Below are 18,183 nucleotides of genomic sequence, written 5' to 3'. Positions count from 1 at the left end.
GGATTTGGGTCTCTTCAGTCTGGAAAAAAGACGACTGAGGGGGGATCTTATCAACACTTACAAATACTTAAAGGGTGGGTGTCAGGAGGATGGGGCCAGGCTCTTTTCAGTGGTGCTCAGTGACAGGACAAGAGGTAACGGGCACAAACTTGAACATAGGAAGTTCCACCTAAACACGAGGAGGAACTTCTTTACTTTGAGGGTGGCAGAGCACTGGAACAGGCTGCCCAGGGAGGTGGTGGAGTCTCCGTCTCTGGAGACATTCAAACCCCACCTGGACGCGTTCCTGTGCAACGTGCTGTAGGTGACCCTGCTCTGGCAGGGGGGTTGGACTAAATGATCTCCAGAGGTCCCTTCCAACCCTATGATTCTATGAAGGTGCCTCTCTGCCCTATAGCATGGCAAGAGGTGGACATGTCTATTTAATGGGTCCGGTACCAGCTTTTATTGTCCCATGTAGTGAAGCCATAAAGCTTTCCAAAGAGAGCCTCAGGGTACCGCACGGTTTCATGCTCTTCTTTCCTCTTTGCTGTGTACACTGTGTGTGTGATGCTGAACTTTGGAGCTGGCAAAAACGGCATTAGCCATGAACCTCCCTTTCTCCACAGTCCTTCAGGACATAGAAATCTTTTTTGGGAGGGAGGGTGGGGGGGTAAAAGCAATTGTAACTTGTCGTAATCCTGCAGCCTGCCATCAGCGAAACTTTCCAGGCATCGGGCTGGGAATCGTGGTCCGTAGAGCCGGCAGTCACTCTAGAGGAGACATACCACAGCCTTGGGAAAAGAGGTGTATTTCTGTGTATGTTGAGTGACAGAGGCTGTTGCTGTCAGCGGTCACCCTGGGGTCTTTCTGTGTTTGCTAAATGTTTTGCTGAGGTACAGGGTCGTTGGTGGGGAAAAGAGCAATAGGATGAGAAACTGTGTAAAAGGAAGAAATAGTTTCAGAATTACAGGAGGGGTCAGGAAAATAGGCTGAAACCCGTCAGGCCAAAAGAGCATTAGAGTTAAACCTGGTCCTCCTGAAATCAGTGGGAGGCTTTGCTAACATTTATATCAGGGGTCAAAACTTTATCTGTAGTGTTTCATGGCAGAAAGTACGTACAGGCTGCTGGCTTTGGGTTAGCGCTAGAACTGATTTGAGTTGTTGGTTCCACGTTAGCATGCCGCCTTTGTTTAAACCCATATTACCTTTTTCAGCCTGCTCCCTCATACGCTTCATGAGATGTTGTCCTTAAATAGGGCTAAATTTAAAAAATGACAAAAAAACCACCAGGATTCGAAGATTTAGCTTGTTTTATTGTACACAGTTGAACAATTCTTTCTAAGGCAAGTCTCACATCAGTCGTGTCATTGCCTCATGTTTGTTTTATTTTTAAAGAACAGTGTATTAGAAGAAATTCTCTGATAACAAAGCTACTGCGTGCCTCTTGAAGAATAAATTTTGTCTACAAACAAATTCTGTTTAGAATATAAATAATGGATAATAATATTTTGAAAAAATATTTTGACAGCACCCTTTTAAACACTCCAGGAGTACTTAAATGCTGTAATAGGCAGCTGTCAGGTACATTTACAGTGCTTCTGCCACAAAAGAACCACAGTTACTAATCTTTCTTCAGTCTTTCTTGCTGATGTTTTGAATGAAGCACACGAGCACGGGGAAAATGAAGAGTTCTTCAGCTCTGCTTGCGGCTGATTTACAGGTTTTACTCCGAGCCATTATGAAGGAAGAAAGTGCAGTGAGAAAGCACCAATTAAAGTTTAATTGGCGTCTCAGATTGTACGAGCAAGGTATAGGATGGCAGAAATTAAAAATTTCAAAGACCTGATGTGACCTAACACCTCCAGAATTTGTCTGCTTTCCCTTTTGATGACTCAGGCAGCAGGGCTTCAGCCACTTTCCAGGATGATGATGATGATACCGTTACAATATACCTCTGTATTACCGGTCTCCAGTTAGAGCTGGTAATGGAATAACCAGTGCCAACTCAAAAACTTCTTCAGAGAAGCCATGTTTAAAGAAAGCAAAATCTGAAATTCCTCATTCGGTTCATGCCCAGTGATTCTACTGTGTTTTCTGGCTGAGACTGAGGATGGAGAACATTGGATGTCCTTTTGGAAATTAATATTCCATTGGAAAAAAAAAAAAACCAAACCAACAAAAAAGCCAACAAACAGATTAGCAAATAATTCTCAAAAAAATATTTATTGATTTCCCGCTTAAAAGCATGGCAGGGTCCTGAGTTCCTTCGGGTACTACAGTTCAGGCGGCAAGTCTCTGGGGATTGTATTTGCTCAAGTGGTTTGCACATTTTCACTCTGACCTGACGGGGAGCTTTGAGTGCTACTGTCACCCAATTTATAAATAATAACAAAAACGCAGCACTCTTATGCCTCACCTCCTCTCTCGCAGACGTGACCCTTTCCAGAGTGATTTGGCTGATTCTGCTCGTGGGGCTATAACTGCCGATCTCCTCACCAAAAAATAAAGCCACTTCCTGAACTGTTCCTGGGTTTGCCCCCAGAGCTGAGTCGTGTTTACAGAGATCTCACGCTGCTGCAGAACCGCTACTAATCACCGCCACAAAAAAAAAAAAAAAAAAAAAAGGCAGTTCTTTCAACAATAGACGCCATGGGAAATGAAGAGACATGTGAACAAAGTGCAAACAACAAGGAACCCCGGGACTTTGTTTGCTCTTCACAACTCGCTGCTCAGAGGCAATAGGTTGAAGTTGCCACGTTCCAGTGATTCAGAGAACAAACCACAAAATGTTATTGTGAAAGAAGCTCCTGGAATGAGTATAACACGTTAAAAAGGAACAGGAGGTTCACCTGTATGGAAGGGGCTTATTTTCACAGAATCGCAGAATGGTAGGGGTTGGAAGAGACCTCTGGAGATCATCTAGTCCAACCCCCTGCCACAGCAGGGTCACCTAGAGCAGGTTGCACAGGAATGCGTCCAGGTGGGGTTTGAATGTCTCCAGAGACGGAGACTCCACCACCTCCCTGGGCAGCCTGTTCCAGTGCTCTGCCACCCTCAAAGTAAAGGAGTTCCTCCTCATGTTTAGGTGGAACTTCCTATGTTCAAGTTTGTGCCCGTTACCCCTTGTCCTGTCACTGAGCACCACTGAAAAGAGCCTGGCCCCATCCTCCTGACACCCACCCTTTAAGTATTTTATCTCCTTGCTCTTTACATTTTATTGTTTTATTTTATTTATTATTATTTTTCACCAGTTTTCCTCACCTGAAATTACTGGTGGTGTATCAGGAGCCCTTTCATAAGCCCCCGCATTGATCTTGGCTTCCCTCTCTGAAGCGAATCCATAATGTGTGCAGTGTTCCAGATTTTCAGGCAAGAAAAGGCTGAAGAATGGAAAGTTTGTCCTAACTGGAAAGCATTCCTTTCTTGGATGATATGCCACAACAGTCCAGCTCACCACTGGAAAGTAGTTAAATGCAGAAGATTTTTATGTGTAAACTAGTAAAAGTTTAAAGATATTAAAAACATTTTCCTCAAGTGGCTATGTGCCAATGGGAAAAATGTCTAATGAATATTAAAATCTGAAATTTATAACTTTGATGATTCAGGCTGCGAGCATGTTTTTTTTTTTTTCCAAGGGATTTTATAAAGTACCAGAAGTATCTGTTGAACTCTGGTCTCTGGGCAGCCCTAAGAGCAGGGTTTTTTCTAGTTTTATACCAGTAATTGAAGACAGTGGAGTTAAATTGGAGCAAAACGAGTAAAGTAGAAATGAATCATGATCCTTGTCTCTATGGGAGAGAGAAGACTGTATTAGAAACGGAAGGCATAAGTAATCGTGGAGAGGAACCTTTTACAACACTGCCATTTTTCTACCCTTTCCACCAGTATGTGTGGCTTTTGGGGGACTTTAGGTGAAGTACATTAAAGGATTTCCACACAAGAAACCCGTGGCCCTTAGAGCCTGGCTGGTCTTTAAAATTTTCAGAGGATCCAGGATCAATTTGGAATTTTTCATAAAAACTAAAAAGGCTGCTTTTTTTCATTACCGGTGAGCATTTCTGTAGATTTTTGTGACACAAACTCGGTGTTCCTATTAGAGTATCTCTGTGATAGCGGCATTTTGCATGTTTAAGACTCTGAAACAACTGCTAAAATAGCATATAACTAGTAAATTAAAGTACATCAGTGGGAGGCAGATAGTAATTTGAACACCTATTTTAGACTATCTTATCTCTATACATAAACGTTTGTGTTAAAAATAAGGGGGGGGGGGGTGTAGAATCCAGAGGTATTTGGTCTTATGTTAGTTTTTGCACTCTGTGAGCTTTTGTGAATATACAATATATTATAACGCAGTTTCACCATAGCTTGGATAACAACATGAGCCAAATGTTTCTGGGATCTTTTGCCTTTGTCTTTTCATTCTTGAATATTAAATCTGGAAAGAATACTTAGTATTTAAGTTTGAAAGATCAGGCACTTAAAGATTGCATTATTCCAGCTTTGGGAATATTTATGTGGTTTTGGACTTATTGCACATACTCAGTATTTTCCACTCCTCTTTCCCTTGTTAAATTATAAATGTCACCTTGTTACTCTTTGTTTGCAGTGGAAACAAAAGCAATTCATGTGCCAGGTGTAATGTACAGGCACTACAACATGGTTGGGTTGCAATTCACGAGAGTAAGTTCCACATCTGATATTTCTCATCCAGCACATCTTCTCCTTTCACCTTGTGTGAATGCTGTTAAAACATGCAGGGTGAAATTTCTTTCTTCCTACACACAGGCAGAGCTGTCATGTATGCTTTGGTAGAACTGCTCAGTTGATTTGGAAATTCAGCCCGAATCAATCAGAGGGCTGCGTGAAAGCGCAGGGATTGGAGTAGTGCTTGCAGGCTGTGTGGATTCCCAGGGCTTTGAATGGAACAGCAAGATGCTTTTCCTCTGGTCTCGGTTAATTCCTCAGCAGCCACGTGGAGGACTCTGGGCAAGGACAGGGTGCCAGAGTGATGTCACCCTTCAACATATGTAATGACCAGTGTAATTTATCAGTCATTTTAAGTCAGCCCATGAAGTCACTCCTCTTGCCAAGAATTCGCAAGCTTACAACATTAAATTTTATAATGAGTAGAAAACACAAGGCCAGACTTTTTTTCTCTCACCATTTTATTCACTTATCAATATGAGCAAATGTGGTAAGTGTGCCAGCTACGTGGGTAGAACAGTTTATAAATACAGCAGCAATAATTGCTGGCTAATTGGATCATTGCTTCATTGTTGCCCATTTTATAAATATCCTAGACTTGGAAGGAGTCGATTTTAATTGGCAAATGTTGGGGGACCTTGTCCTCCTTTAAAATAAAAAAAAAAGGTTCCTTAATTAATAATCAGGGGAAATGGAGAAACGTAGTTTTCTTCTGCTAGACAACCGGTACGCTTGTTCATCTAATTTGGTCTGATGGTGGGAATTAAGTGTGGAGCCCTGCCTCGGAAGGGTTCTGGAGCCCCTGTTAAAAACCTCACCACATTGGGAGCAATCAGTTCCCACACCTGCAGCCGTGGGATGGAGAGCACTCAGGGAAGCGCCCCTACTACCCTGCTGTGGTAGACACCGGGCAGCTGGAGCTGGGATGGGCTGTTGCAACATCAGGACTCGAGCAGTGGGGAAGGAGCATGAATAACTGAGTGTGCACTGAAGTTTTCCCCTTTTTGTCGAATGCGGAGAGGGCAGCGTGTCGCACAGCTGCAGAGCCCCATCTGTATGGTCCACGTGTCGCATCGGCGAAACTGGAGCTGTTCAGGAAGCAATTTGGCTTCGTTGTAAGCATCTTTTCTCTGTAGAAGGGCTACCTCTGAGCTAAGACATGTCGCCTTCACCTTCCCCGAAGAAGAAGGAGGCATCTCCTACTGTAGAGTCAGAGCACTCCTGGTTTCCTACAGTGCCATAATCTCCATCTCAATTTGCCAGTCCACAAATATTCAATGCGTAGTAGAGAAGTTGTTTAGCAAAAGATATTTAATTTCATGTATCTCAACATTTTTTTTTAAATTAGTTATTACAATTGTGACTTTTATGCTGCTTTTATTCATCGTAACTTGCAGGTTTGAATGGTATATGAAAGATACTAACTTTAATGATGTGCGTATCTCATTTTCTTTCAGCGAGCATTAAATAGAAAAAAATTGACTGCAACTGAATTCAGCAATAAGGAAAACTCTGAATCAAGCACTGAGCATGATAAAGAAAACTCCTTTGTCAAAACTGAACCAAGAAGAATTAAAATATTTGATGGAGGGCAAGTATTGTACTTTGTATACTAGATATCGCTCCGAAGATATTTTTTCCTTGATTCTAGACTTTGCAGAGATGTTGCTTCCTGCTTGATTTATTTTAAACAAAAGTTCCCATACTGTGGTCTGTGGATGTTGGTTTATGTTTCCAAGAAAAATGGAAAGTTATCAGAAGCATGGAGCCATGAGGGTTACCCGGGGGGGGGCAGTGAAATAAAGAACAGTAGGCAGTGCAATTCTTTTTTTTTTTTTTTCCAAAGGACGAACATTAATCAGCAGTAAAGGCAGATAGATACAGACATAGATGTAAATTCTTTTCCTATATTTCTCTTAAGTGATAAATAATACCTATTCTGCAATAAGGTTGTATAACTGTAGCCAGAGAGGATATAGTCCAGGGGCTAAGCAGCAGACTGCGGTACAGTCTCTGGCAGTTCGCTGTGGCATACACAGATTGGAGAACTCCTGATGTGAAAAACGCCATGGAAATATTTACTGAGAGTCCTCATCCCTGCACTGTAATTCATTAAATCGATTGCCTGATATGAATAACAGTTGCTTTAGCCACAGTGTTGTGCCATGTACAACATCTTATAAAACAGATTTTTTTTTTTTAGTAGAAAAGTGCCAGTGACACTTCTAAAAATTTTGAGCACAAATGGTGCATATTTTATTATTCCTGTAATTGATGGCTGGCTCTAGGGCTTTCCATTTATTGTTTCCCAGTTCGAATCCAGTCTAGGCCAGCAGTTAAGCCATTACCAGCTGCCCAGGTAAAACACTGCTACATGTCTCTGCTCAGATCCAGACGTTGCAGGGGCCAGGTGGCAAAAGCTAAAGCACAACCTTTGGCATCCTCTAGCAGAGATTTGAAGGGTTGTAGTTGAATCTGAATGACTTTTTCTATCTAGAGGCAATCCCAGTAGGCTGAGAGTCCAGAGCACATTGATAGGGAATTTTAAAGACTTTCCCATTGTCGTAACGGATGTTGCTCCTTTTCTGCATCCAACGCAGAGCCTCAAAGATGCTCTTTTAAAGCCTTCTCACAGTGCCCAAACCCGCTTCCAAGAACTGATGCTTTTAAAAAGTATGTTCCTGTGTTGTGAAGAGGAAATTTGAAATATGTTTAGTGTCAAGTGGTACCTTTATTAAAAAAGATGTACCGTTTTTCTTAAACAAGTCTATGATTACCTACTGAAAAATCTAGATGTGAGATGAACAAATAAATGCATAAGTTGAGCAGAAAAAGAGCATGATTGGTTTTGTCAGCCATTCGTTTTTAAATATAATTTTTAAAATTCTGGCAGATTATGGTTTCTAACGAGAATCATTTTCCCTTTACAACTAATTGCGTTACTCTTACGGTGCTGTTACTAGGTACAAATCAAATGAAGACTATGTGTATGTTCGGGGGAGAGGGAGAGGGAAGTACATCTGTGAAGAATGTGGAATACGTTGCAAGAAGCCCAGCATGCTGAAGAAGCATATTCGCACACACACCGATGTCCGTCCTTACCATTGCAATTACTGCAACTTTTCCTTCAAAACTAAAGGTAGGAGCACATTTCAGTGTGCCTTTTCCCCATTTTTTTCTTTCTACTTTGAAGTATAATTCTTTTCTTTTCACGCTTGGCTGTTCATAAGCTAAAGAAGTTGCCTCTCTGTGGAGTTTTATTGTCTCATGTTTCAAATATTTGTAGTTTCTGATTTCCTTCTTTTTCCTCTGTCTTCTCTATGTTTATTCAGATAATCACATCTTTATATGAATGTGGCAACTATGTGGCATGCCACAGTGGGTGAGAAATTGGAGCGGAAGAGGGAAATCATATGGGAGTATGATTAAAGTTAGGTGAGGTGAGCTGGTTAGCTGCTCATCCTAGGTTGGGATGGGAACACAGAATTTTAAGTCCCCAGCAGTGATCTTTTTGAGGTATGACATTGACGTATATATTAATACTCCTATTAGCACTCAACAAATTGCTCTGGGAAAAAAAAATTGGCCTGTATTAAATTACCTTATTAAAATATTTTTTATACCCTTGAAGGACAAGGTTCACTCTCCACTTGACCTTCTGACACCCAAAGATGGACCCCTGCTTTTCAAAACCTGTTACACCAGATACTGAAATGCATCCTAGTTTAAGCAGCCAGTATATTAAACAGTGGTAGGTCCAGGATTCAAAATAAGTGAAACAGACAGGAAAAGTTCACAGCCAAAATACTTTCAGCAAGAAAATTATATGCAGTAAAATTTTTCTTGGCTTTGAACATCATTTAGCAATAATCCCCCCAGCCGTAACCTCAGAAACATTTGTATTTTTAGTGGGTTTGAGACTGCTCGACACCAGAAATAACCCAGTGCTGCAGAAAGTGGGATGGGGAGTCTTTAGATGTGTCATAACCTATCGCTGCATCCTGGCACGCCGGGTCATCATGTTGCCTTTAAGATGAAAGGCCGGAGTGTGAACCCAGTAAATCCCGATGGTGGTTTTTGCAGAGTAGGCGTGCTGGCCAAGTCCAAGGAATTAAGTGCTGCCCGTTTGAAATTCTCCTCGGTTTCAGTTGTGGCAGATGCTTGTATTTGCTTCCTCTTCTGCAGTTGCTGTGCCCGACCGCTGCCATTACTGCTGGCAGAGTCAGTCACACAGTTGGGTGCTTGACGTTTGGTAAACCACCCTTCATGAGAGGACAGTGTGGTTTCATGTAGCATGTACAGCTGGGGAATTTGCTATTTGTGAGTCAGTATAGTCATGTAGCTTCATAACAATTATTTCAAAATTTGGGGTGAACTCCTGGCTTTATTTCGAAGCAGGAATGAAGTACTCCATAACTATAGAAGAGTCACCATTTCACCCATTGTAATTTCTTCCATTTGAATGCCTCAAAGAAACAGGTTTTTGAGAGACAATAGGAAATTTAAGTAAGCGAGCAGTTACTTGTAATAATATACATTTCACAAATACCGTCATTTACAGATGTCTGATCTACTCTTAACCTTTTCTTGATTATATTCGTCATAATTTTTTTTCTCAAAGGAGAAGGGGAGAGCAGCCTGTGGGGCCCCTCAGCAGTTATGCATTCGCTTTTGAGATTCAGATAGAATATGTTCTTGCTCTGATTTTGAATAAAATTAATCTGTTTGTTTAGGTTGGCAGTGAAAATGATTACACTAAAAATAGAATCCGTTAAATACTAGAAGAGCTGCAAGATAGAAACTTTAGTTTCACGCAGTAGTTTTCTTTCAACCTGACTTTGAAGACTGGATCAGCCTTTTTTATACTTTGCCATAAACAAATAAGGGATCCTTTACGCCAATGCAAAATACATCATCACCTAGGGTTTCCGCCCTATTCTATTTTATCTCAATAAAGAAGTTCATGAAACGTAGCCAGAGAGCTAGTGGCGTTCAGGATGGTGAATCTGCCGCAGCCCTTGACAGCTTGCATTGAGGGGCAAGGTTCTATCAAGCACGAAATCAAATTGTACAGTTGGTTATAAATGTAGCTGAATAAGATATAGACGTGTTGAGTGTGTGTTCGTATAGTCACAGAGCAGGTAATTTTTTTTCATTTTTTCTTAAGGAAATTTAACAAAACATATGAAGTCAAAGGCACATAGCAAGAAATGCATGGATTTGGGAGTCTCGGTAGGCTTAATAGATGACCAGGATGGAGAAGAAGAATTCGGTAAGAAATAAAAATCTTCTTTTCTTTACTGCATTTTTGTATTTATTTTGTCATCCCAGTTTCTTACCTTTTCTTTTCCAAAGCTTTTAAATTCTTGTACAGGGAATAGATACAGAGGTAAAAATCTTAGAAGCTAGTCCAAGGGCGTAAGAAATACTGGGAAAACCTTCACCAAAAGAAATGGCAAGCATATGCTAAAGATAAATTGCTGCTGAATTCTTCACAAAGTGTTATGCAGTTTAACTTTATCATTTTCACAGATAAATATAAGAAGACTGAAAATACCAGAAAAACAGCTGTTCGCCTAGGAAAAAATATAGTCAAATGTAGTGTTTCTTTCAAAATAGTTGTGCATGAAATTGTCAAAGTTTTGAGATGCGCATTTCATAAAAATTATATCATTAACATGCCACCCAAATCACAAATACATTGCTGAGTGCTTTGTGAGGAGGCTAATCATCTTCCAGTGTAGAGTTCTGTCCTCCTTCACAAATAATTGGGCATAAATCAGCAGATAGAGCTCATTTAGAAATTATGAACATTTTTCAGCTTGACCTGTTCTCCTTCTCCGTTAGTGATGAGAGTGTTATCAAAATGAATGTATTTGCTAATAATTGGAATTTGGCACTTCCCGCATCCCAAGGTGGCTCCGCTGAAGAGGAGGTGAGATGGAGGACAGTCAAAGAGGGACAAACCGGGTTCACGCGGGTTTGGCTCAGCTTGATAAGAAACATGTAGCTGCCCCAGGCCCAGTGAGATGGAGGACAGGGTTGCGCATTTGGACTCTCTTTCAGATCTCGGCATGTCTCCGAGCAGTGGCGGCATTTTCTCCGTCCTCCCGTTTCTCAGCAGGGAGAAGAGTCCTGTTGCCTTGCCTTGTTGTATTTTTCTTCCTTCAGTGGAATAGTTTATTAGATTGCGGATGAGGTTTTGAGAAAAGAAAGCAGTGGGATCTTTATTTAAACAGTAAAGGGCAAGAAAGATGAATGCACTTGCTCCCATATGACATCCGCTAGCAGAATAAGCGAATCAGCTTGAACCTAATTCTAAATAATGCTGGGAATATGACTCAGCTGGTATGATTCAGTAGTGCGCTAGGTACAAAGAAAACCTGCATTTTCCTTTTTTTTGGCATTCTTCGACAGATTCCTTTTTGGTAAGCTAAAAAACATGTTCCCCTTCGCAATTTGAGGTAGCAAATAAATAACACAGAAGATAAGCGGCAGTACAAATTACTGTCCTTTTCTCACAGAGGAACAGTTTTCATTAACATTTTCAGCCTTCACATGACAGAAAAATCGTTGCAACTTTTTAAAGCAACGTTCTATAGCTTTCGGCATTTCATTTCATTTTACAAACTACAGCTGAACAGGTACTTCCCTTTACTAGGAACTGAAAACATTTTATTGATTGATAAATCGATATTCCTGATTGCATACATTAAAATCTGCCTCTGTGGTTATATGTAATGGGAAATGTTTCAGATGTTAACAGAATTATCAGTAACACCCAGTAGAAGTAAACAATTTCAAAAGTTTGTTGAAAGATAGCTTTTCTTTGGCTTTAAGACTACTTAATTGAGAGAGAGAGACAGACACTGTCTTTTTTACATAACGTGTATGGGTGTGTGTAACCATAGTACAAATATATTATATATTCCCTGAAATAAGTTCTTTGTTTCAGCACAGTAATTACTTAAGAAAATAAATACCCCATTTTGGAAAGAAAGCAAGACAAACATTCAACAGGATCTGCCACATAATCCATGAAACATTTCCAGAAATTTAATTTTAAGACTGCAATGGGTTTTTTTGGGTGGGTCATTTTGGTGGTTTGTTGTTGTTTTTTTTTTTCAAAATAGAGCAGGTAACACTTCTTTCTTTAACTAAGAACCCCAAAACAAAAAGCAACTTGGTGATAAAATCCGTATCTCCTCTAAATGATCTGGCTCAGGTACCCATAGCAAAACCAGCTGTGCAGCACAAAGCTCAGCCCAAAAGTCCCATCCAAGAAGCAGGATAATTAAGCCCATGATAAACACATGCTTGCTGCAGCCAAACCAGTCCAGCCTCTCCCGTTGCTGCCTAACAGAGTGCATTTACAATTATCTATGTAAATTCAATGAGTAACTGTACGCTTTAAAAACGCAATTTCATCTCTCAGCTCACCTAGTTACACTTGGAAGTATTTCTGATCATAATTCAGAAACTTGCTTGTTGGCCCATTTTTAAGGCAAAGAGTCAGGAGGGGGGGGAAAAAAAGTGTGAAGTATTTGCATACTTGGTTTTTCAAACGTAGGTGGTTCTGCTGCCCTCTCTGAAATCCTGTACATGCTAATTTTTTGGCTACATTTGAATGTGATTGAATATATTAATTTTTTTTGAGGTGTCTAGGCAGTCTCAGTTACCAAAGCGGCGTCGACCACCTCTTTAGCTGCCCTTTCCCCAGGGCAGCGCAGTGGAGCTCACATTTGGGGCAGCACCTCTAGGGACAGCCCTGCCAGCAGTATGTCACCCACGAAGGAAAACATGATGGGCTTTGGGTATTGAGCTGCACTCCTGGCGTTACATCTTCGGCCCTTTCGCCCCTCCTCCCTCTGGCGGGTTTGTGGCGGGTTTCCTTTTGGTGCTTTAAAAAACGACATCTTTAAAACACGTGTATTTTTCACTCCAGGACTTGCGTGGTGGTTAAAAATGACCTCTTTCTTAGAGAGTGGTCTGCCCAGTCCCATCTCTTTCCTCAGCTGGAAGGCAATGTGAGATGATGTAGAGGAAGGTGCAGAAAATCTGATAAGAAATAATTACGACCTCAGAAAGAAATTTTCTTCTTCCCGTAGGCCGTGTGAGATTGGCCTGTTTCCTGATCCAGAGAATGTCTGTCTGTCAGTCTGTAACTAATTTGTTATCCAAACGCTTGGAATACTGATCACTCTTACGGCAATAAAAACATCTACACTTTTGCTTAAAGTAACTAAGCTGTTTGTCTTCCACCAGCCTTCGAATTGGAGAATTAGCCAGAAAGTTAACAGCCACCAATCTTTCATTTACTAAGGAATTTGCTGGTTCTGTTTTTATGTATTTTTTTTAAAGCATAGGCAAACACAATTATTTGGATGTATAATTTTTTAGATTCATATGAGAAGTCAGCGTTGACCTGAGAGCAGTACAGACTAATAGTACACACGGATTGAATAAGGACTGTAAAATTGTGGACAGTCCTGAATGCAGGCCCATGCACACGCAGAGCGTGGTTTTTCAGGAATCTGAGAAGCTGAAATTTTGTTGTGCTGTAGCGTCTAGGAAAAAAAGAAAGAGATGCTCTCTAGCTTGAGACTACATGTGATCAGAGCTTTTAACATAGTATTCTTTGTATTTGGACTTGTCATCATTTGGGTATTAGTAAATACTTTCTGGCATGGCTTTTTGTATTCAAAACCATTGCCTCATCCATTTATCTTTCATCTTCTGCTCTGTGGAATGTTCTTGTCACCAAAATACAGGGTTACAATGTAAGGAATGTTAATATCTGAATTAAATTGTCAGATGAGGTGAACTGTTTAGTGTGACAGACTGCAACTGGGGATATCCTCCTCGGCCATGTTGACCCAACATTTTGCTATGCAGTCTTAAAAACAACAATAATTTGTCTTCAAAGTACAACAGTTATGAACTTTAAACCGGTAATATTTCATATGTAAGCTAATATATGAATGGTATGGTACGCCTGAGTAAACTTGCACAAGATAGTTATTTAATAATGAAATCAGTAGATGGGCAGGACTTATTTAAATGGTCTCTGCAGAGAAATTTTATCTGAAAATATTCATTACTTTACCAGTGAAAAGACCTAATTGTAAGTTTCAGATATGTATTTTTATATATATATGCACACACACACATATATATTTAAAAAAAAAAAAAAACACACTCTCATTTTCTCTGGTATTAAATAAACCCTTCTGAAGATACAATGGTTCAAAGTTAATTAGCTGTATATTAACTTATAGTAGATCTTAAGTGAGTTTCCGTGGCTCTTCATTAGCTTAATCATGACTCAGTCTGTGTGTGTTTTCACTGCACCTACATTTTTGGAGTGAAAATAAATGAAAATCCTTGCAATAATATCCTCCATTTGCAAATAGAATGGAAGACTGCTTCGGTATAACTTATGCAAAATATTTTTTAATTCTTTTCTTTTTTTTTTTTACTGCCAGTGTCTGATCTTCAACTAGATGTACATTAAGCATGCTGGAGCCCTGCACCTACAGCCTGGGAATAAAGTTGCTAATGCTAGTTGCTAATGCTTGATTTACAATGTACAGGTTGTCCAGGAAGGCTTAGGTGTAAAAAAAAATCTCTTCAAAGAAGCGGCGGTTACTCTTGCTTTTGTTGTTAGTTTTGTTTTGCTACTTACCATACTCTCAGGAATGAAAGTCGAAATCCCACAGTTGTTTTTTCTCGTTTCTGAGGAGCACTGGCTATTACCAGTCTGAATTTAACCCAGTAGATGTCACTGTGAGTCCTGTTTGATGGTGATGAGCAGTGGACAGTAGCTGAAGCGTGACTGAAATCAGTCAAGTAAAGCCTACGAGCAGACTTAGAAAGACAAGGAGAGGGCACGTTTGGGTATAGATGCTAGTGTTGTTTCACAGTACTATGTTTACCCTTACTTTTTAAAATTTGTTTAAATGGTTGTGGAACGGTCTGTTGTAAGACTAATACAACAGGTAAAAAAGGCAAGTCTAAGTTTGTAATTGTTGAGAAAAATAGTGCATTGATGACTTGATTACTTTCAAGTTTATGCTAACATGATGACAGACTAAAAAATATATTTCTGCCTTTGTTGCTCTGTATGGTTGAGTTTTTTTCTTGAGTTTGATGGAGAATAAATAACATAGAACAGACACTTTAGTATTAAATGCTTTTATGTAGATAGTAATCCATAACTGAAGATGCTTCCGCAGTTTGAGGTCATAAACGCTGCTTTCAATTACTCAGGTGCTAAAACCCAATAAATTTAGTAAATAAAAATTTAAATGGGGATAGTGAACAGACCAACAGATACTTAGTAAGCTATGTCTTTAATCTGTATAAGAGCTAATAGTGATACCCGTAGTTATCTGTGTAACTGTCCATTTGCTTAGGAACGTGTAAAACTTCAGCAGTCTGGACTTACATTTTCAGTTCTTTCTTATCTTCCTGCCAATGAAAGAATGAAATTTAACATTTTGCTCTTTATGTGAAAATCTACCTACATATGATTCAGTTATAAACAAATATGATTAAGTTTTAAGCCGTTGAACTTGATCCCTGGATGTGGTGCAGAAATTGCTAAGTCTGTAGCGGGGTCTGATAAGTCAGGTCATGTGATGGACTAAGTGGTGATAATATCACAGTTAAAAGTCGTAAGTTGAGATTCTGAAGAACCTTGCTAATGCTAGTGTTGATTTACAATGTACAGGTTACCCAGGAAAGCTTAGGTGTAAATAATTGCTTCAAAGAAGCAGAGGTTACTCTTACTTTTTTGGTTAGTTTTATTTTATTATTTTCCATATCCTTAGGAATGAAAGTCAAAAGCCCACAGTACTTTGCAGTATGACGATAATTAGATAACCGTTGTTAAAATCATGTACATTAAGGATTCCTGTAGGAAAAAAGCTTTTAAAATAAAGTACGTAGAGAGACCTATTTCAGTTACCGAGTTCATAGCATCACAACTGGAAAAAGCAGTTTGTGGACTTACAAGCCCCAGGCGCTTCACTCACTAATGGACATATTAGGATGCTGATAAGTCCAGCTAATGCTATTGTGCTAAACAACTTGAAGCTTTTTCTTTCCCCCGCTTTGAGGTAAAATGTCAGTATAGCAGGGCCTTAGCCAACAAGCTCACCAACACCACAGACACAATACAGAGCTGGTGAACTAACTGAGGGCTGGCAACAAAATAAATGACGGACTAAGATGAGTTTTGCCCATGATTTGTATAACACTTACTTCGATACCTAGGATTAAAAACTCAGTTTTATTAAATAGGATTATAGCTGGCATGTGAGCAAAATCACCAATCAAAAGTCGTGTCCGCATTTCTATTATACCTTTATTTCCAGCTGTTCCTAATTTTTGCAGAGCTCATGTCTGTAGCCAAAAGTTTCCCTTTCTCCTGTGAAGTCCAGGAAGAAGAAAGAAGGGGTTTAAAAGAACAGATTGCAACAGTTGACAGAGGATGAGAGACATTCCCTACTCTTCCAAAAACACTCTTTATCAAAGAATGAGGCGGTCTTGTAAAATGGCGAAAGTTACAAATTTGAAAGAGAAGTAGCTTTCATAAAGCAGAACAGTCTTCACTTAATAATGTGAAACTGTTTTCCTGTTTCCTTTTTTTTAAAAAAACAACTGTGAACTTTCATGCCAAAAGCCATTTCCCCATATGCCAGTGGCCTTTAAATTTATGACACATCCTTCATTCAAAAATATCCCACACTGCTTTACAACCTCACACAAAGTTAAACACAGAAGTCATTTTGTTCCCCTTGGAAATTGAGTCAGTTGTAGTTATATATATATATGAGCTACATAAGCATATGGTTATAATTGTGCATAGTTTAAGATAGGAAGCAAAGAATTAATTTTTCCCCAATTAAAACTGCAAGGGAACTTTAGTAGGCAGTGTACCATTACTAAAGTGGATGGGGGCCAATACTACTTGGTTAACAAGACAGTGCTTGAAAAAGAGTCTTTCAGCAGAAGGAGTGGCCACAGCCTCAGCTCGATGCCTCATTCGGAGAAGACCCGTAACCTGCCCGGGTCTTCCACCGCTTAAAACTCCAGCATCGGGCCCTCTCGCAGCGCCACTGATTTACAGCAGTGCTTAAGCGGAACACTAATTACAAAAGTTTCCGCACCTGTTGTTTCAGCAAACACGCACACAGGTAAAAAAGCCAGAGCAGAGCGTTCCTTCATGCATTGCCAGAGCAAGTGAGTTAGGAATGGGTTTTTTTTTTTTTAAATCTGATGTTTCGAAGCGGTGTGGGAGTAAGGGAACCACATTCATCGCTGTCACCTCGCCTACGCTGCAGGCTCTGGCTCCAGGTAACCACACTTAAATAGAAGCTGGCAAGTACACAAAGGGTGGAGGTAAACAGGGAAACAATAGAGGGAAATGATATCCCACGGAGTCCTGCATGTAAGGAATCTGTGTCCCACACACGGTTCCCCTTTCCCTTTCCATGGTTTTATTCTAGAAAGCCGAGATGTATGCAGATTTCTACATAAGCAGCATTTGCTAGTAAATCCTGTAGAGTTTTTAAATGTTCATCTGGAAAAAGATAGTTTCTTATTTTAAACCAGGGCATTGTTTAAGCGTATGTTTTCCTTGCTTTACAAACGTGACGAGTCAGTCTAATCACTTCAGGTAGTTCTCTTGCCAGTGGAGACAGTCATTGGTGATTGGCATCAACTTTCACAGAAAACGTGATTCATGTGGAGAGAGGGAATAAAAAGAAAAGAAACAGTAGGATTTGCCAGAGAATAGTTATGTGACGTTGGTAAAGACACCAAAGTTAAGAGGAAGTCCGGACCAAAATCCAAGATTTTGCAGTGCCCCCATACATTATTTAGAGGGTTGCAGGAAATGTATGGGTCACCCTTTAGATGTAACGCATAGAGAAGTCTTTGAGATCTGTTAAAGAGGCATTGAGGGAAATTATTTCCATTCAGAAATCAAACATATGTAGAGGTTCTAACATTTTAGATGTGTTTGCTTTGCAAATTAATAATGAAGAAACACCATGTGAAGAAGAGAAATGACGGAAGTATAGAGAAAAAAAATGTTTCATAACTCCATGTGGCTTTGTTAATAATATTTTCAACAATCCTACTTGCCATATTTTTGGAATGGACCATAACAAATTAATTTTTCCACTAAAATGTATTTTCTTTTTTGAACAGCTTTGTCTGTAGATGAGAATTATAAATGAAGACTATTTAAAATTCTAAAAAATATTTTTGTTAGCATCGTTCCAATGACCTGGAGGATCTGGGGTACTTTTAATAACATTTCAGTTTCAGGCCTGCTGTAGTAAATGTAGAAAACGTACAGTTTCCATATTTAGTTAATGTACAAATTACTGTGCAGGCAAAGAGGGGCAAAATCATTATAGAGGGATTTTTTCAAAGAAGCTATTAGTCTTGTTCCTAATTGCATTGCTCATTTGAAACCATAAA

The 18,183-nt window shown here is 39.7% G+C and overlaps 1 protein-coding gene across 4 annotated transcripts in view; it reads left to right on the top strand.

The window, feature by feature from the left end:
* The window catches only part of HIVEP1 (HIVEP zinc finger 1), a 133,473-nt gene that overhangs the window by 99,652 nt on the left and 15,638 nt on the right, over positions 1 to 18,183 (top strand). For all 4 annotated transcript variants that reach the window (XR_010069930.1, XM_063325912.1, XM_063325913.1 and 1 more), the window contains exons 5-7: positions 6,147 to 6,280; positions 7,653 to 7,828; positions 9,857 to 9,961. Coding sequence is in view for 3 of the 4 variants with exons in the window: in XM_063325912.1 (XP_063181982.1) it covers positions 6,147 to 6,280; positions 7,653 to 7,828; positions 9,857 to 9,961 (415 nt within the window). In the remaining variant the exon portion in view is untranslated. The remainder of the gene's footprint in view (positions 1 to 6,146; positions 6,281 to 7,652; positions 7,829 to 9,856; positions 9,962 to 18,183) is intronic.

The sequence above is a fragment of the Chroicocephalus ridibundus genome, chromosome 2, assembly GCF_963924245.1.
Source record: "Chroicocephalus ridibundus chromosome 2, bChrRid1.1, whole genome shotgun sequence".
In the NCBI taxonomy this organism is placed as follows: Eukaryota; Metazoa; Chordata; class Aves; order Charadriiformes; family Laridae; genus Chroicocephalus; species Chroicocephalus ridibundus.
The sequence above is the reverse complement of the archived record's forward strand: the minus strand, read 5'-3'. Positions and strand labels throughout refer to the sequence as shown.